At 38.7% G+C, this 20,622-nt stretch overlaps 2 protein-coding genes across 3 annotated transcripts in view; one reads left to right on the forward strand and one right to left on the reverse strand.

Annotated features, from left to right (window-relative positions):
• STRADA (STE20 related adaptor alpha) overlaps positions 1-12,121 on the forward strand; it is a 40,102-nt gene extending 27,981 nt beyond the window's left edge. For both annotated transcript variants that reach the window (XM_058180239.1, XM_058180238.1), the window contains 8 exons: positions 956-1,077; positions 1,440-1,548; positions 3,221-3,344; positions 3,559-3,730; positions 4,057-4,161; positions 4,287-4,528; positions 6,717-6,759; positions 10,907-12,121. In XM_058180239.1, coding sequence (XP_058036222.1) covers positions 956-1,077; positions 1,440-1,548; positions 3,221-3,344; positions 3,559-3,730; positions 4,057-4,161; positions 4,287-4,528; positions 6,717-6,759; positions 10,907-11,059 — 1,070 coding nt within the window. In that variant the 3' untranslated portion in view covers positions 11,060-12,121. The remainder of the gene's footprint in view (positions 1-955; positions 1,078-1,439; positions 1,549-3,220; positions 3,345-3,558; positions 3,731-4,056; positions 4,162-4,286; positions 4,529-6,716; positions 6,760-10,906) is intronic.
• Positions 11,918-19,858, reverse strand: RNF113A (ring finger protein 113A). The gene is made up of 10 exons (XM_058180241.1): positions 19,702-19,858; positions 18,653-18,729; positions 18,454-18,558; positions 17,919-18,026; positions 17,302-17,411; positions 16,668-16,774; positions 16,477-16,566; positions 14,695-14,788; positions 14,289-14,395; positions 11,918-12,919 (listed from the first exon to the last, which is right to left on the reverse strand). Exons 1-10 carry the CDS (start codon positions 19,799-19,801, stop codon positions 12,849-12,851), a joined length of 969 nt encoding a protein of 322 aa, XP_058036224.1. The 5' UTR covers positions 19,802-19,858; the 3' UTR covers positions 11,918-12,848.
• Between the last annotated feature and the right edge of the window lie 764 nt (positions 19,859-20,622).

Raw genomic sequence — 20,622 nt, forward strand, 5'->3', positions numbered from 1 at the left:
ACAGAAGGTTCTTGAAAGGAGCATTGGGCACTATCTAACAAAATGAAATTCAGTGGTGAAAAAAGTAAGGTTCTACATTTAGGCAAGAGAAACAAAATGCACAGATACAGCATATGTGGTACCTTGCTCAATAGTAGTAACTGGGAGAGGGATCTTGGGGTCCTTGTGAACAATCATTTAAATATGAGCCAGCAGTGTGCTGCAGCTGCCAAAAAAGCCAACACAGTTCTAGGCTGCATAAACAGAGGGATAGACTCAAGATCACGTAAAGTGTTAATACTACTTCATAATACCTTGGTAAGGCCACACTTGGAATAAATCTAGTATTCCAAGTGTGGCCAAGTATTGCCACGATGTAAAAAAGATGTTGAGACATCTAGAAATAGTGCAGAGAAGAGCAACAAAGATGATAGGGAACTGGAGGCTAAAACATATAAAGAACGGTTGCTGGAACTGGGTATGTCCAATTTGATGAAAAGATGGACTAGGAGTGACATGACAGCAGTGTTCCAATATCTCAGGGGCTGCCACAAAGAAGAGGGAGTTAAGCTATTCTCCAAAGCACCTGAGGGCAGGACAAGAAGCAATGGATGAAGACTAATCAACGAGATAAGCATCTTAGAACTAAGGAGAATTTTCCTGACAGTTAGAACAATTAATCAGTGGAACAACTTGCCTTCATAGGTTGTGAATGCTCCAATGCTGGAAGTTTTTCAGAAGAGATTGGATAACCATTTATCTGAACCCTGTGCAGGGTTTCCTGCCCAAGCAGGGGGTTGGACTAGAAGACCTCCAAGGTCCCTTCCAACTCTTACTCTATTAAGGAGATGACTTCCCTGAATTCTACCATAACTAAAACCTTCAAAATGGATAAGTGCAAAAAAAATGTTTGAGATGTTAAATGTCTCATTTTGATTGAAATAGTATTGTAAAAGTGCTACATATTTTTTTTCAGGAAAAGGTTTTGAGGAATTAATGACTGTGAATCTGGCACAATATAAACCAAGTGGGGAATTTGTCACTGTCCGGAGAGTCAACTTAGAAGCCTGCACCAATGAGATGGTAGCCTTTTTGCAGGTAAAGCTAGCAATCATGCCAAATTTGTTTGGTTGGTCCCTCCTAGAAGTGTTCTTAGTTCTTACCAAGCTTAATATATGTCAATTGTACAGTACAAGATAAGAATTATTATGAATGAAGCCATTTGGTCCTGTATTCTGTTCTCACAGGGGCCAATTTAATATTACTGAAAAAAAATATAATATTTTATTCAATTCAGTAGTACTTCCTCCCTCTGCTTTTAGTCACTAAAGTCTCCATGAACTGTGATTGCCAATATATTTTATTGCTAATTATTATTTAATTCCCTCTGGATTGTCATATCTTATTCCAAATCTCACATCTGATTTGCCAATAATATCTTGTTACATTTTGGATTTCAGGGTGAGCTTCATGTCTCAAAATTCTTCAGCCACCCCAACTTAGTGCCATATAAAGCAGCCTTCATAGCTGACAATGAACTATGGGTTGTTACATCATTCATGGCATATGGTAAGTAAGAATAGAAAGAATCTTCCTGCTTTTTCACACAGAATTTTTTTTATGATGTAATGAAAGCATATTCAGGCATTGATTATTTAAATGGGTCTCTGGTGGCTCAGACTGCTAAGACAGTCTGTTATTAACAGCAGCTGCTTGCAATTACTGCAGGTTCAAGTCCCACCAGGCCCAAGGTTGACTCAGCCTTCCATCCTTTATAAGGTAGGTAAAATGAGGACCCAGATTGTTGGGGGCAATAAGTTGACTTTGTATATAATATACAAATGGATGAAGACTATTGCTTAACATAGTGTAAGTCGCCCTGAGTCTTCGGAGAAGGGCGGGATATAAATGCAAATTTAAAAAAAAAATTGATAGTAATTAGTGGCAGCATTAAAATAAAATTAAAGGCCCATAAAGCTATGTTTCTATTCCATATATTAGATTGGTCATTAATTGCCTAAACATAGTTATATTGATTTTATGTTAATTTGTGTTTTATTGTATTGTTGAACTAATTATTAAGTTAATTCAAATTAATGTACGTTGATAGCAGATTATTATTTTTTTTGTTGAAATTTTAAAATACAGATATTTCTAAAGCAGTGCATGCAAAAACAGAACGCCCTGTATTACCAGAGATACAAAGTCTCTTTTTGGTAATCCAGAGTAAGAAGGTCCTGGTTGTGAATCACATTGACAATGTCAGCGTTCCAGAAAACCCCCTCTTCAAGTAAAACTCTGAAGCATGCATCTTTCAAAGTTCTTTTACTAGGATAGGTAAACTAGCACAACTGGGGAAATCCGAATCTGAGAGATCCGGGTTTTCCCTCAGTAAGACAAACTCCAAAACCATCCTCCTGACCCCTCTGCCGATCACATGCTTTAATCGCCAACCGTCCCACCTCGAGACATCACTCCGACCACTCCTTCTCCAGATGCAATCCTGGCCCGACTTGACCGGCAGGAAGAATGTTGTCTCTAATGGGCCCCTCTACTAAATTCCCCCTCCTACTTTCCCACACATGAGAAAGTGGCAGTGCAGAAACTTCCAGCCTAGTATGGCTTCCAAAGCTGACTGGCAGTAGGAGAGTGGAATAGGTTAGATTGAGGGAAACAAGAAGAGTTATTCTTTTGTTGTTAGTATGGAGAAAGAAGATCTATTAAGGACAACTGCAGCTCCTCCATTTTCATCTATACTTGGGAGAATTATGCACATGAACTTTCCAGAGAAAATATATTCTAACTATCATACCAAATGATTAAATATAAATGTTACATGTTTTCTAAGTACCTAATTTCAATGTACATACTTCTTTCCTTCTTTTGATTCGAAAAATTACTTTGAACAGTAATGTTAGTGTAATAGTGACGAGTCCAAATTCACAAAGCTTAGCTTCATAACTAAGTAGTAATTTGAACCTCCATCTTCCTAAATTTAGTCCAGCAGTAGATTTTATATCCCATTGGTTCTTGATCTTCTGAAAGTCTCTGGTTTCTCACCAGTGCTGATGTAGAAAATAGCCTTCATAAAGAACGAGAAATCTTAGTCTTTTGTGAAGTAGAATTACAAGTTCACATTTAATGGCTTCTCACTCTTCTGATTTTTATAGATAATAGAAGATATGTCTATTAAGATTTTCTGGACTGTATCAAATCATAATATTTTATTCTCTTTTTAAAGGTTCTGCTAAAGATTTAATACGTACACATTTTATGGATGGTATGAGTGAATTAGCTATGGCTTACATCCTTCAAGGGGTATTGAAAGCTCTTGATTATATACACCATATGGGTTATGTTCATAGGTAAGAAAGATAATTGTAAATGTTAACTAGTAAAATAATTTCCAGCTTTGGCCTTTTGTTCAGATTAGTATTGCCACGGCGCAAATATTTGCTGAACTTGTCAACAATACTTTCTGTCTCAAATTCCAGAGATTTTGTTTCTCAGTATAAAATGGATTTAGTTTGAATGGATGGGGGTTTGTGGTTGTTTTCTCTCTGTCCTTTTTGCATGCAGGAGTGTGAAAGCCAGTCATATCCTGATATCTGCAGATGGAAAAGTATATCTTTCTGGCTTGCGCAGTAACCTCAGTATGATCAGCCATGGTCAGCGTCTCAAAGTAGTTCATGATTTTCCCAAATTTAGCATCAAAGTTCTTCCATGGCTTAGTCCAGAGGTCTTGCAGCAGGTATGTTAATTTTCTTGGTATTATGCTTCTCAGCCTTTAAGTGTGCATGGCATACATTTTCACCATCTATTTTACAATTTATTTCTGAACAGCTTCAGATAATGTCTTTAAAATTACTTGTATTCTGACTGTAGAAGTTTCAGTATCTTTTATTTATTCTTAAGAAAACTTTTTGTCTGACATTGATGCTGCAATAAAAGCATTGTCTGATTGATGAACGGATTGATTTGGGGGTACTTACGATATGCTTAGCTTGTGTATTTTTCAATTTAAATTTCATTGAATAACGTTTATAATTCAATATTGTTTTGCTTTTCTGATTTTAGAACCTGCAAGGCTATGATGCAAAATCTGATATCTATAGTGTAGGAATAACAGCCTGTGAGCTAGCAAATGGCCATGTTCCATTCAAAGATATGCCTGCAACACAAGTAGGAGATTTTTCTGTTTCCCTTTCACTTCAGTCCCTGACTGTATATATGACAGCAAAACCACTAGAATTATTATGTACAGTAATGTGATATTTTTCACCAAACATTTTGTTCTCATGCTTCAGATGCTTTTGGAGAAACTCAATGGAACTGTCCCTTGTCTACTAGACACAACCACTATCCCTCCAGAGGAGCTGACTATGAAGCCATCACGCTCTGGGGCTAGCAGTAGTCTTGGAGAAGGCATGGCAGCCAGCAATGCTAGAGCCTCTAACGGTGAAGCAGCACTGCATCCTTACCACCGTACTTTCTCATCATATTTTCACAACTTTGTAGAGCAGTGCTTGCAAAGGAACCCAGATTTGAGGTATAGTGAAAATATCAATGGAATTATGAATTTGACAGATAAAGAACTTGAAAAATGAAAAAGCAAGTAGGTTCAGATTAGTGATGCAGGTAAAGAGAAAACCTTTTTTCTGATTGTTTCAGCAATGGTAAAAAAGTGGAAATGCAAAATAAATCCTTTGGCTCCTTCTTTTCATGCAATGCCAAGTCTACATGACATTGTAGTCTGTGCTGCTGCCAACTAACCAACTTTTAAGAAAAAAATCATCCAAAGACATTTTTTTGAAGTTTTAACGTATTTTCTTTAGAAAAAATGGATACAGTTTATTGTTACCTCAAAGAACTTTAAAGCATAATTTCCCTTGGGGTATGTTTATTGAAAAGATTTTAAAAAGGGTTAGAATTTATGTTCTTTTTAAAAGAATATGTTAATTTCCTACATTTCTTTCAGCTCCTTCTAAGACAAGCTATACCAGTTTGGCAGAAAATGGACTGAGCAGTTCAATCAGATAGAAATTACTTCAAAAATATTTTTAAAATTATTTTCTCCTTCTCCTCCCCTTTAAAAAAGTAGGGTTCTCCTCCCCACTAAAAATCTTGCTGCATTAGTAAAAAGAAAGACAATGTGTTATTTGGTTGCAATTCAGAAGGGCCCATCCAAAAAACTTTAAGATCTGAACTGCCTGCGCTCATATCTTTAAAAACTCATTAGTGTTCAACAGCACCAACAGTCATAAAAATCATCACCATGAATTGAAAAAAATGATCACTTTTACAATTAAAGGATCAAGAATTGCAGTAAATTGTTAAATCAGTTTTGCAGCAAAGAGAATTAACAAGTACATCAGTCTATAACTGCACTAACAGTGTGCATGCATACACTAAAACCATCAAATAAGCATGAGCACAGGGTTTCCCCGATTTATTTATTTATTTAATTTTTTTGCAGCTGTCCAATGAGCAGCTTGCAAAATCCAAGAACAAAAACATCACTTGAAAACCTGCACCAATTTAGGCAGCCCAAACTGAAGCGATCATAACAATGGCAAAAGCCACAATAGGGCCCCATAAACACATTAACCATAAGTTTTCAGAGCTTTTCAGATCCCCATAAGGGAGAGCACTGGCTGCATTCCTGGGAGAATTTCTGGGTAGGGAACACAAGAGAGAAGACAGGCTTCCTTGTTCCCACAATATGACAATATTTACTAGAGGGAACCTGGAAAGCATCCACTATTCTGGATGCTTCCCATCTGATGGGGAGAAACAGTTGAGGATAGGTGATCTCTCATATACCCAAGCCCTATGCCAATGCAGTCTGATTTCCTTCATGAATAAATTTAACAAAATATTTCAAAGAGAAGAATAAATATTAGTATATCACAAGGGAGCCAAACAACATAGTGATGTTTTGTTTCCTGAAATTTGCTCAAAACTCCAAGAGCCAATGCCAACTAAAGCCATTTTCCAGGGGTGAAATTTTACTGCTATTGGCTTGCTGAAATTAGGTGTTCATATGCATTCCATGCATGATATTTTGTCCCACTGATTATAGAATTTTCAAATGAATCCCTTTTCAAATCAGGTGGTTTGGTAATTAAATAAACTCAGAATTGAGCTACTTGATTGCCTCCATTCAACATAAATCTCTTAGTTTATATGATGTATAGATTTTTGCTAATATGAGACAGTGCCTGGCTCAAAGCTAACTTGTGGATAGTACTCATTCCTTATTGTCAGTCTAATGTGAAAGGTAAACATTGGTCAGGTTGCTATCAGCAGATGAGGCTAAATATCACTCTTCCTCTGGGGTCTGGACAAGAACGTCTTGTAAGCACTATGTTTAGGAAAAAGTTGCTTATTCAATCAGCATGTGAGCTTGAATGAAGGGCTCTCGTGATACCATTTGCTCTTTTATTCATTCTACCACTTGAGGGCAAATAACATACTGCCAGGCAACAACTGCTAACATAACATTGGGTTTCCAAAACCGAAGGAAGTCTCTTATTTTGCTTTTCTCTGGCTTAGTCACAGCAGAGTATTCACTGCTGCTCCCTGAGACAACTTCTTTTCTTCCTACAAAAGCTCCAATACATTCATGCAAAAAAAAAAGAAAAAAGAAAAAAAGGAGTATTTTCTGAAGGGAGAAGTTTCTCCAATTTCTGCAACTTTTACATGCTGATGTACAATTGCTTTTTTTTCATATACAGGCCAAGTGCAAATGCATTGCTGAACCATTCTTTTTTCAAACAGGTAAGTTTCAACCACTTGCCTTGACATATTTTATCCTTTTCTTGCTCTTGTATTGGTAGAGAGTAAGTAAGAGAGGCAAGAATGTACTGCTGCTTTGGAACCATTTCTGTAAAAATGTAAACAAAACAATATGAAGCTGTTTTGAAATTTTGAATTTAATTTGCATTATTATGGTTAATCTTCAGTTTGATTCACAGTTTGGGAATTGTTATTGTTATTATTGATTTAATATTCAATTTGATTCACAGTCTGAGACTGGTAAAAACTTAACAGTTCAAGTCCTAACCAAGAACTTTAGAGCTGTTAACGTCTGAGTATATAGGCAATTCTGAATAAGGTGGGGTTTTTTGCAAAGGAAGAATATTCAGGTCTCATAAGTTCAAAATTTCCATGTATCTAGGCAGACCTTTGGTATTGCTCCAAGCGGTACTATTACTATTGGTACAACCATTGATTTCTTTTTCCACAATCGCTCAATGTTGTGGACCAGATGTCTTGTCTGTTTGGATTCAAAAGTCCTACAAGATCTCAACCTGTTCATTTTCAAGAACTTTGTCAGTTTGGTGTTCTCAGTAATTTTTGCTATATTTGAACCCAAACTTCTGGCAAAGCTTCCAGTATGATTTTGGCAACTAAGTCATGATGTCAGGCATGTTGTGGGCCAGATATCTGTTATTGGAAGACAGCTTTTGCTGATTTGGGGCAGTAGACAGAAAGATCCAGATAGATAATTTTAAAATAAAAATTATGCTCTTGCAAAATCACATTTGTAAAAATGCAAATATTTTGGATACAGAATTTTGGAATTTCCATCATCAAGTCCTTATTGTCTGTTGACTTTCTGTAAGGGATGGAGTTAGTAGCTAAGTTTAGTCTTTGATTCTTATAAAATTTTACATTCCAATACAGAAAAACTGGTTTCTAGTGACCTGCATCTGGATTGAAATATTTATATTCTATCTGAGACAAGGACCAGTCATGCCTCTTCCTCTCAGAAATGGTTTTGAAGAAAGACTAACAGGAAGGAAGTGTTAGGAAAGGTCTGAACAAGAGGATAGGCTGGTTGGATAGTTATTGTTACTCATGTCCTTGGTTTCAGGTATAACATATCCAATTGGCCCATTTCTCTCTGCTCTTTCAGGAATAGTGTTTCCCCTTAGAGACCACCAGTGAAGTCCTTGGCTTCACAAGGGGAGGTAAGGAAAGCACTGGGAAGAATGGCAGGCTATGCAGAAGTTTAAAAAGCAGTATGCCATCCGTTCATCCCTCCCCAAAGGTCTTTGCAGATTTTCTTCTCAGCCCAAACTCCCAATTAAAAAGATTTCATTCTATCTAACTCTACACAATCCACAAAAGTTTTGCAGAATTTCCAAGCGCTAAAATGCCTTTGGGGTTCAACAACCTGTTGTTTACTACAAACCTGTAATGTAATCTAGCATTTTCAGCAAGAATGTGCTACCCAAAGAAGTCATCAAGAAAAGATGAAACCAAGAACTCTGCTCTATTTTTTTTTTTCAGTAGTTATGAGAGGATGAGGTAAAAGTCTGTGTTATTTATTCAATGATTATCAACATATTTAGGATGCTAAATTATTTCTGATTCATGTATGTGCAAAGAACACAGAGACAGTCCTTGATGACCTTGATGGCCTTGGAAAGGATATTTTATATAAAATGTCACGCCACTCCCCCCTCCACAGTTTATGTGATTGCAATGAGGGTGCTTGTCAGTATGTTTGCACTTACAGTCAGGTCGAAAAATATTGGGACATTGACACAATTCTAATATCTTTGGCTCTATACACCACCACAATGGAGTTGGAATGAAACAAACTCAATGTGCTTTAACTGCAGACTGTCAACTTTAATTTGAGGGTATGTACATCCAACTCAGGTGAACGGTGTAGGACTGACAGCAGTTTGCATATGTGCCTCCCACTTGTTAAGGGACCAAAGGTAATGGGACAGAATAATAATTATAAATCAAACTTTCCCTTCTTAATACTTGGTTGCAAATCCTTTGCAGTCAATCATAGCCTGAAGTCTGGAACGCATAGACATCACCAGATGCTGGGTTTCATCCCTGGTGATGCTCTGCCAGGCCTCTACTGCAACTGTCTTCAGTTCCTGCTTGTTCTTGGGGCATTTTCCCTTCAGTTTTGTCTTCAGCAAGTGAAATGCATGCTCAATGGGATTCAGGTCAGGTGACTGACTTGGCCATTGCATAACATTCCACTTCTGTCCCTTCAGAAACTCTTCGGTTGCTTTTGCAGTATGCTTTGGGTCATTGTCCATCTGCACTGTGAAGCGCCGTCCAATGAGTTCTGCAGCATTTGGCTGAATGTGAGCAGATAATATTGCCCGAGACACTTCAGAATTCATCCTGCTGCTTTTGTCAGCAGTCACATCATCAATATTACAAGAGAACCAGTTCCATTGGCAGCCATACATGCCCACGCCATGACACTACCACCACCATGCTTCACTGATGAGGTGGTATGCTTAGGATCATGAGCAATTCCTTTCCTTCTCCATACTCTTCTCTTCCCATTACTCTGGTACAAGTTGATCTTGGTCTCATCTGTCTATAGGATCTTGTTCCAGAACTGTGAAGGCTTTGTTAGATGTTGTTTGGCAAACTCTAATCTGGCCTTCCTGTTTTTGAGGCTCACCAATGGTTTACATCTTGTGGTAAACCCTCTGTATTCACTCTGGTGAAGTCTTCTCTTGATTGTTGACTCTGATACACATACACCTATGTCCTAGAGTGTGTTCTTGATCTGGCCAACTGTTGTGAAGGGCGTTTTCTTCATGAGGGAAAGAATTCTTTGGTCATCCACCACAGTTGTTTTCTGTGGTCTCTTGGTGTTGCTGAGCTCACCGGTGCATTCTTTCTTTTCGAGAACAAACAATTGTTTTGGCCATGCCTAATGTTCTTGCTATCTCTCTGATGGGTTTGTTTTGTTTCTTCAGCCTAATGATGGCTTGCTTCACTGATAGTGACAGCTCTTTGGATCTTATCTTGAGAGTTGACAGCAACAGATTCCAAATGCAAATAGCACACTTAACATGAACTCTGGGCCTTTTATCTGCACATTGTAATTGGGGTAATGAGGGAATATCACACACCTGGCCATGGAAAGCTGAGAAGCCAATTGTCCCGTTACCCTTGGTCCCTTAACAAGTGGGAGGCATATATACAAACTGCTGTCAGTCCTACACCATTCACCTGAGTTAGATGTACATACTCTCAAATTAAAGCTGACAGTCTGCAGTTAAAGCACATTGTGTTTCATTCCAACTTCATTGTGGTGGTGTATAGAGCCAAGATGTTAGAATTGTGTCGATGTCCCCATATTTCTGGACCTGACTGTACAATCTTAAATCAATGGAGAAGCAGCTGGCAGGGAAGATTGCAAGCTGTTGCTGCTTGCCAAGAAGATTCCTTCTCACCTGTTGCGGTTGGCTGAAAGAGCTGTCTGCCAAGAGGAGTTGAATGCCTTCTGAGAAATAGAACTGAATCATGCTGATCTGAACTGTTTCTCTACCACACTGAAGGACTTCCTTCCTTCCACACCCCAAGAGGACCTGACCTCCTTTGGTGAGGGATCAGATCTTCAGGATCAGAGTTCTGTTCCTGCATTCCACTAAAGACATTTCCTTCTATGCATCCTTTGGTAATCAGCTCCAATAAACGGCAGCTGAACAAGCAATGAAAAGATGGTGTGGCAAAGGTGCCTCAGGCAGTGCAGGCTATGCACAAATGTCTCTTTCCTCAGGGACTGAAAAGTTTGGATTTTGGGGTGGGGGGGGAACTTCTCAGGGTCTCACCCACCCAAGGCATCCCATGTTCCTTCCTGGGACTCTGTCCAGTTCACAATCTGTAGGATTGCTTAATGACATTATCCAGGAATGCCAGGATTGCAGTTGTTGATCAAAGCAATCATGTAGGCACTCATGTGATGTCCAGCTTAATATTCCTTGCATAACCAAGTTTCTGGGCTCAATTATACATTTACATGTCAAGGACTATCTATATATAAAAAGTGACACTGTGTAGTGGAGTTATATAGAAATTTGGACTGAGTCAGATTGCATCTAATCACATTTTAGTACTTAAGTATGTTTTTTACTTTCCCATTTTCCAGATCAAACATCGGGCATCTGAAGCACTTCCTGAACTACTATATCCTGTCATGCCAATTACAACTTTTGAAGGGATGCAGGCACAAGATCCTAGCCATATATTTGGATTGGCTTCCAATATGGAGCAGCTTGAGATGGATGATTGGGAATTCTAGGTAACCAATAGAAGAACATTGTGAAATTTTTTTTACAAAGCAATCTGCTCATTACACTGCAGCTCTTCTTTCTTAGGAAGTTGTTCTAGCTGACATTTGCATTAAAATAAAGCCTGGGCTTTGAGAGGAAAAAATTAACAATATTGTATTGAATTTTGGTTCCAAGACATAAAATATATATGCTCAATTATTTTTTAATGAAACCAAAATCTTTTTTTAGGTTTGCCAGTGGTTCCAAGGAACTGAGTGCCATGCACTTTTTAAAAAAACCCAATAAAAATCTACTTAGAATTGCCTAGTAGCAGGAAGTAATCCTATTGACATAGGGTTAGAATATGAAGATACCTTTAATTTGTATCTAATAAGGTAATTTGGAATTCCTTCCTATAGTGAATTGTCCCAACTTGTGCAGTAATCTTTCATTCTTCTTCTATATACTTAATCATTGTTGTTCAATCAAACATTGAGCCAAAACTTTTCTGGCAAGCTGTAGCATTTGCAGATTGTAAATACTCATGTCTTAAGCTGCATTTCTTGCCAATGAAATATTTCTGCATTTTCACAATGTTCTTCAATAAATGCTGCCCTTTATGAATTCCCTGTAATTTAAAAAAAGAAGAAGCCTTTAAATTAGGCTAGCAAGCCCAACTGATATCTTTGCTATTGAAACCTGAAAGGTAACACAGTAGAAATATTTATTACAGGGTTTGGAATTAGTACAGTGCCCAACAAGTAAAAAACAGACTTAAAACAAAACTACAATCACAAGATAACTACTTTGGACTGTCTGAAATGTCTTGAACTCTTATACCATGTGTCAAAAGACCAATTGGAGATGTTGTGAGAAGCAACATGAGAAATGTTCAGCTGATTTAATTTCTGCTAGTTATTTCCTTTTAGAATACAGAAGTTGTTTGAGCACAGAAAGAACTATTTCCTTTAACTTCCAGAAAAACAGTTTTTGAGCTGTTGTTTTTGTACAGTTTTTTGTTTTCCTTGTTGATTTTTTGTTTTTCCTTTTTTCCAATACATTAAAGCAATAAAGAATAATGAATTGCTTTGTTTTCATGAAGTGTTTCACTATCTGTAATATGTCTTGGTCTGTAAAGTTGTTTGGAATGTATGTTGAAGCACAAAACATGATGGATCAATTTACCGTATTTTTCGGTGTATAAGATGCACTTCCCTCCCCCCAAAAAAGTGGGTGGAAATGTCTGTGTGTCTTATACAGCATATGTTGCCAAAGCCTCGCCCACCCACCAGCCCCCATCCGCCGGCCTCTGCCTCCCAGCAGTTTGCCTCCTAATACACTGCCCAATGACGCTAACGCCCATTGCAACTTCCACATGCCCCATTTTCAGCCTCCATGCCCCCCCCCCGTTTTCAGCCCATTCAAGGTGACGGGGGTAGGTGGCAGCGGCAATCCCCGCTGCCTAGAATGGGCCAAATATGAGGCGCACAGAGGCCAAAAACGAGATGCCCGGAGGTGGTGATGGGCAGTGGCAATACCTGTAGCCTCGAATAGCTGATAGGTGGTATTCTGGGAATCAGATCCAACTGCCACTCAGCTGCTTGTGCTAAATCAATCTGTGCTGAATCTGACCAGGCTGTTTGCTGCAAGGAGGCAGAGGCAGATTTTTTTTCTTGTTTTCCTCCCCAAAAGCTAGGTGTGTCTTATAATTCAGAGTGTCTTTTAGTCTGAAAAATACGGTATTTTTCTATAAATTATTTATTCTGCAATCAAATTATTTCTCTGGAGGATGTAAGGCATGAAAATTATAATGAAATGCTAATCTTGCTGTCCAGCATCTTCAAGGGGACTTTCTTCAGCCTTATGCTTTTCCAGTTTCGTTAACAATTCTGTAAAACAAAATCCAAGACAAAAAAGGAATACTTCACAACATGATCCATACAAATTATCAAAGCCCCTTCCTCTATATTCTGAGGAACATACTGAATTCTATGTATGTGACACAATTCCCTACTCAGAGAAAAGTGACTGAATGATTTAGACTTTCCATAGGTTTGGAGATGTAATGTTAATCTTCTTAGAATTATATTCATATTGAATTAGTTCTCTTAAGCTCAGGAGCAATGTGCATTTAAAATAGTATGGGTGATATTTAAGTAAGACTAGCTTATCTATTTCCCAATCCCCTTTTTCAAATACATTTACTAATCATGAATCTTCCCCAAGAAGAGAAGGAAATGTTTTAAAGATCTTTTCAAGCAAATATTCCATATAGAACAAAAATATATTATGAAAATTAAGATTGCCTACATTAGCAATCCAAAGTGCTGATTTATCTCACTTAACAATTATTTGGTACCACATCTAGTTACACTAGACCAGCCCTGCGGGACGCATGCAGCCCTGAACAGCTAGTAAAGGCCTCATAAGATCATAAACCTTTAACGTTATGTGATTTTTATACGTTAGCTATATATTTTATATGCAACCCAAGAGAATTCTTCACTCAATATGGCCCAGGCAAGCCAAAAGGTGGACACCCATGACTTAAGAGTCAAAATTAATTTCACTATTTACTGTCTTGTATCCTAGTTTGGAAAATAGCATATCTTTGTTATCTTTAATACATGCCTTGACTGAGATAAATCATATCAAATTGTTTATTACAGTCAGTGACCAGAAGTATTTTAAGGAATATGCAGATAGTCTCTCCTGCTGATCTATCTCTTGTGCTCATGCAAATGTCAACATGCAAACCTGCTCCTAAACTTATTTCTAGTCATGATTAAGGACAAATGTTTTGAGAAATACACAAATCTGAAGGCTTTTTCCAAAGATATTTGTCAATAAGTTTTTCATACAGCACATACATGTTTTCAAAAGTTAAATTGGCTAATTGGTTGAAGACAGCTCCACTAATAAGAGAGTCTGAGCTATGATTGGTTGCTGTGAGTGAAAAGGGGAAATTTCCTCTGTGTACTATGTGTGTTCTCTGTGATTTACCTCATGATGTTCTTGCTGTGTTGATTTTTACCTGATGATGCTCCCATTTGCCTCTTATTTACTCTAAATATATTTATTTATATGAAACTGATTCATGTCAGCATCTCTGACTGCATTTGGACACCAGCTGTGCATTTCTCTGACAGGTTCACTTAACAACTGTAGCATTCTCGTAACTGACATAAAAAAGGTCATAAAACCAAGTCCAGTCACTTCCCACTGGCTCCAGTTAAAAATGAAATATGGGCCAAATACCTTTGGCTGGATTGAAGACACCATTAGTCTGTTTGTCACATACATAACATCGCTGAGACTTGCGATAATGTTGTAGGGCACAGTTTTCACAAAAGTAATGTTTACACCTAAGACAACATAAGACAATTGCTGCAAATTTCTAGTAGAGAATTAGCATTTCTATTTTTTTTTCTTCATTTTCAAGAAAATCTTACATTTTAGTCACTTCAAATGAACATTTCTTAAGAACAGCATCCGTTTCTCTTTAGGGCCATCAATATTTTTAAGGTAGTAAATTATATATAACTACTAGGGTATTTTTTACATGATTGTATAGATGTTTGACAACCTGTCAGTCTCAAAACTGCAGTATTAAAGATCATAGATCACTTTAAAAATATCAACATTAACAAAAAGATAATCTTACTTGGTTACCACAGGATTCTTGAAGGAGCTTCTGCAAATAAAACACTTGAAAGGCAGTTCATCTTCATCACTACTTACTTCATAATTTTCATCATCTGTATAAAAGAAAAAGTACCTGCTAAATTGTGCTGCTGAGAACAATGACATATGCTTTATCTTCTACCAACTCCATGTAGGAAGTTGTTTTGCCAAAAGGGGTAACATTAACAAGACGGATAAAAATAATTTTACTAAATTAATCACTCAAGACAGTTGCTTCTATTCCCTCCCACAGTTCTCAGATGAAGAAGGAAGGCACATATTTGTCCTCTGCTGAGAACGTACGTACTTCTTATTGCCATCACAGGCTATCAAAATACACATGTAAGCCAACTGTTCTAAGGTAAGGCAGCCCATATAGTAATATGGCTATGCAGTTGTGCTACAAAATTTATATTTAATTATGAGTTTGAAAACCTAAAATCTTAAAGTTCTTATTAAATCAAGAGAAATGTATCTTTTTCCTACATAGATTCTTCCAAATGTTTTCATTTTCAGTCTGTGTTAATATGAATGCATACATATAACTTTCAGTCCCCACTGCACACATATACCCAAATTCTACAATTAGTTAGTTAGTTAGTTTATTCAAATTTGTATACCGCCCTATCTCCCTAGGGACTCAGGGCGGTTCACAGGCAGTTAAAATACATATAAATACAAGATAAAATGTCCGTTAAAAAACTTATTAAATATAGCCCAATAATTAAAACAATATATATAAAACCCATTTAAAATCTAAATTTAAAAATTTTTTAAAAACCTAATCCAGCCCTGCGCAGACAAATAGATATGTTTTAAGCTCGCGGCGGAAGGTTCGGAGGTCCGGAAGTTGACGAAGTCCTGGGGGGAGTTCGTTCCAGAGGGTGGGAGCCCCCACAGAGAAGGCCCTTCCCCTGGGTGTCGCCAGACGGCACTGCCTAGCCGACAGCATCCTGAGGAGTCCCTCTCTGTGAGAGCGCACGGGTCGGTGAGAGGTATTTGGTAGCAGCAGGCGGTCCCGTAGATAACCCGGCCCAATGCCATGGAGCGCTTTAAAGATAGTTACCAGCACCTTGAAGCGCACCCGGAAAGCCACAGGCAGCCAGTGCAGTCTGCGCAGGAGAGGTGTCACGTGGGTGCCACGAGGGGCTCCCTCTATCACCCGCGCAGCCGCATTCTGAACTAACTGCAGCCTCTGGATGCCCTTCAAGGGGAGCCCCATGTAGAGAGCATTGCAGTAATCCAGACGAGAGGTCACAAGGGCGTGAGTGACCGTGCATAGGGCATCCCGATCTAGAAAGGGGCGCAACTGGCGAACCAGGCGAACCTGGTAAAAAGCTCTCCTGGAGACGGCTGTCAAATGATCTTCCAAAGACAGCTGTTCATCCAGGAGGACGCCCAAGTTGCGCACCCTCTCCATCGGGGCCAATGACTCGCCCCCAACAGTCAGCCGAGGACTCAGCTGACTGTACCGGGATGCCGGCATCCACAGCCACTCTGTCTTGGAGGGATTGAGCTTGAGCCTGTTTCTCCCCATCCAGACCCGTACGGCTTCCAGGCACCGGGACAGCACTTCGACATACACACATACAGTGTTCAGTAGAAGGAAACTATTTTTTTTCAAAGAAGGTGATCGTTCCTATATATATTTGATCAATTCAACTCCACCCAATCTTGCACCTGCTATTTGTCATATCCTATATGATTTTCATCACAACCAGTTACATTTGCTGAATGCTGGAAGAAAGAGGATTATTCATACCATTAAGTCCATAGCGTCCCTCATCCAATTCCCGCTCAATTTGCCACCCATGTTTATAATCTGATCGGTCATGCAGAAATTTGCAGCTATCTGTAGGGAATAAAAAGACATTTAACAATGGTGACAACAATTTCTGTTCTGCTGTCAACTACTCCAAATCAACAAACAAAGTATATAAATAATTCATTTACCTCCAAAGCCACAAAACCCAGTTTCCTTGTAGTCTTTACATATATCAGGCTGGTAATCCCACCTGACAGTGGCCCTGAGATGTTCTGGGGCTCGGATTGGTCCCTTCCTGAAATAAATAACAAAAACTTAAGAAAAGATTAAACGACTATAAATTCTAAAATCTTAGCAATACACGAATGACACCAAATAAGATTTGAGGAAGACCACAATGATTTGATGGATAATTAGTCTTAAATCGGATTCATTTTTTCTATCACATCATATACAAAAATGAGAACTCCCATCTTACAACAGAGTCAACATACTAGAAAGTCATGTTGGTTGCTCCTGCAACGTTTTCAGGAAATCATTGGTTTCATCTTTACAAATGAGATTTACATTCATGTGTTTAAAACTGGAAATGTCTAATTTCTTCTTAGAATGTGAAGGTTATTCTTTACAAATATTACAAAACTGTTAAAAGTAAACTATCAAGTTAATAAAAGATTTCATAAGATACCATGGTCTATTTCAAACTGAGAACAGAAATAATTAGTAGATAGAAAATTTTCCCATACCATAAAATGCATCCTCAGGTAACTAACTACATATTGTATATATTTTCTTGAAATGAACATTGTATTTTCTCCTTACCTTACCATGCCTGAAGAAGCATTTCCCATGGATGTATCTTTTGGTTTTACGTACTTTTGATAATTATTAATTCCTCGATAAATCTTATCGTCTTCCTTTCCTTGAAGTTCCTAAACAGAAAAAAAAAATGAGTGGCAAGGCAATTCATGCTCCCTTATGATCATCTACTAAGTGTTGTGAGAGACTCAAAGTCTGAGATGGGTGCTTATACAAATTAATCAATCATAAATAAATGAACTGTGCATCATTCAAAATGATTAAGAAGCAGCAGTCTATTTTCTGCAAGTCCAGACATCGCTCTGCTATGCTGCTCAATAAAGGAGACTAATTTCTTTCAGGCTTCCACACGAGACTGAAAACAGATACCAGACAGAATTGGAACAGCAGCAGAAACACAGTGAGAAATGGAAGCAAAAATGAAAGTACAAACAAGATTAAAGAGATGCTAAACATGATAGAAATCATTTGAAGATCCTGGTAGTAGACTTCGAAGCAGGAGAAATACTAAAGAAGAAATATTAAACATCAACTGGGATAACCAGTATGACATTTCTACTCTTTGCTTAATACATAAAGACTTAAAGAAAAAATGGACAAAAAATTGTCTTGATACCTACCTTCTGGATTTCCTGGCTGCGTTCAAAAATGGCTTGGGCATCTTTATCTTTCTCTGTGTCCAGTTCATATACAGCTGTTGCACCCATGTCCTCCGGACCCACAGGTTTCTGAAATATGAAAACTTAATTAATAGTGCAGAAAGGGAAATGAACCTCAGTCTTTATTAACATAATTAAATTTATTACCAAAAATCTGAATTCTAGCAAATGAATGGCTAAATTTCAGGGTTACATTATTTAACTTTTTAATAAAATTCTAATAGCAATTAAGAAGAATAAAATGAGATGCCTTTGATTCAGGCGATGAAACCAAATGGCAATCTCATTTTGTACAAGTATGTATCATCCAAGTTACATTACAAAATTTTAAAAATGGCCACCAGATGTTGGCAAAGATTTTGTGAAACTCCATTAACACTAACCCACGTTTTCTTGCAACTGTTGCAATTGTTTAATTGCTGGGAAACAAAACTCTTACCAATCTATCAGAAGTCATCTAATATAATACAGCGGACACTGTTAAGAATATTCATACCGCAGATCGTGTTGATTTATATGCAATTCCAATTCCTTCAGGTTTGTTATCATCATCACTACTGCTTGACCCATAGGAAGTCTTTGTTTTCATACTTTTCTTCGTCTGGAAGATGAGAGTCAATGAGACTATCAAATCAATAAATATACAAGAGGTAATCCATATATACTTAAGAGAATTGATACACAGTATACATCACCTTCTGAATCATGGGGTTGGAAACTTCCTTTCGTCTCTCCTTCCTGACTACAGTGCTGCCTTCATCACTGCTGCTACCTTTAAGCAGATGGAAATCGTACAGCATTGGAAAACAATACATTGAGCAGGGAATACTAGCAGAGTGCAGCTGCCTCTCTAGATTCCAAACTTGCTCTTAGCCAAAAGATCCTTATATTCAGTTGTAACAAGTACAAATTCATATAAACAAAGCCAAGTAATTTTTTCCAATACCTGAGATTGACTACTTTTGCTCTGTTCTCATAAAAGACAACCAACGTTACCGCTCCTTCAAATAATAGTTTACTTTCTTTAGAGCAATTTAAAACAAAGGAGAACAATATAATGCACATTTCCGTATGGAGCTATGGTATCTTTTACTGACTTACTCCATTTTAAAAGTTAAATAGTTTAACTTTTAAAAGTAGTTTAAAAGTAACTGCTAAGACTTAAGATGTCTAATCCTGACAATATTCCCCACGGAATCCAGTCTTACTCGAAGCACCAATAAAAGCACAATGGCAGGGATGGAAGAAAACTACATGTTTACACATTGTAGGACCAGCTACATCCTTGGCAAGAAGATCTAGCGGGGAAGTTGCTTCTTTTTCTGTGGAAGAGACATGCGTTCCGGGTTGTCATGGAAAAGGCGAGGCAACTCGGGGCTTACAGCCACTCTTATCCCCAAAGCGAAATAATCTCCTACTCCATTTGTTCAGGATCCGTGGCTTTCGCATGAGATTTCAGGACACAAACTGACCGCAGCCCACCCTCCGTGTCACCATCCCGCCGCAAATATTATTTGGAGACTGTTGGTAGTATAGCGTTTATTGTCATTGTACATCAGATGTCTCCAACCGTGGCCACTTTAAGCCTGGCGGACTTCAACTCCCAGAATTCAACTCCTAGCAAAGCTGGCCGGGGAATTCTGGGAGTTGAAGTCCTCCAGGCTTAAAGTGGCCAAGGTTGGAGACCCCTAATATATACAACGAAATTGATTAATGAATGCAGCGACGGGCTGTGGCTTCTCACCGGGGTCCTGGTCGCTGCTCGGCCTCTTACGTTGAGCTCTCCCGGGCGCGGAGCGACGCTTTTTGAAGAGGAAGCTACAAACAGGCTGAGCCTCCGCCATGGCAATCAAATCCTTCACGGAAGTACGACTCCGAAGAGCGCTCAATTCGGCCCCTCCTCTTGCGGAAGCGACTACCGGCCGCTCTTCCACCTGGGCACGCGGCGCTCTATCCTTCCGACACGGAACGCCTTATAGACTGTCCACCTTTTTTGAAGAGTAGCACCTTTTGAACGCTTCCGAGTTCCTTCTTGGGTGGCGCCGATTCTGCGGTTTTCCTTCGCTCCCTCGGCCAACAGCGTGTTCCCGCTCTTTAAAATAAGCAGAGAAACGTAACGTTTCTGCTGTCCCGAGTAAGACCAGACGCGGTCTCTAAATGTCAGCAATTTCAGCCATGGACTGGTTGATCTGCATTCAGGGTCTGAGTTGCCCGCGAGGGAAGACATAGGAGAAGCCCCAAGACAAATTAAACAAGTCTTGACGAACAGCTCAGAAGAGGCTCAGCTGGAGATTTATTTGGATGTTTCTTTACTTGGAAATTTTACAGATGCTCCAAAATTTTACAGGGGTCTCCAACCTTGCCAACTTTAAGCCTGGTAGACTTCAACTCCCAGAATGCCCCAGCCAGCTTTGCTGTTGGTAGTATAGCCTTTATTGTCGTTGTACATCAGGTGTCTCCAACCGTGGCCACTTTAAACCTGACGGACTTCAACTCCCAGAATTCAACTCCCAGCAAAGCTGGCTGGGGCATTCTGGGAGTTGAAGTCCACCAGGCTTAAAGTTGCCAAGGTTGGTGACCCCGGCTCTGAAACAGCGTTTCTCAATCTCAACAGCTACAGGGCACTTCCTGCCACAGTGGTTAAGGGCTTGCTTAAAGGCCTGCT

This window comes from Ahaetulla prasina, chromosome 4 (assembly GCF_028640845.1).
Source record: "Ahaetulla prasina isolate Xishuangbanna chromosome 4, ASM2864084v1, whole genome shotgun sequence".
Classification (NCBI taxonomy): Eukaryota; Metazoa; Chordata; class Lepidosauria; order Squamata; family Colubridae; genus Ahaetulla; species Ahaetulla prasina.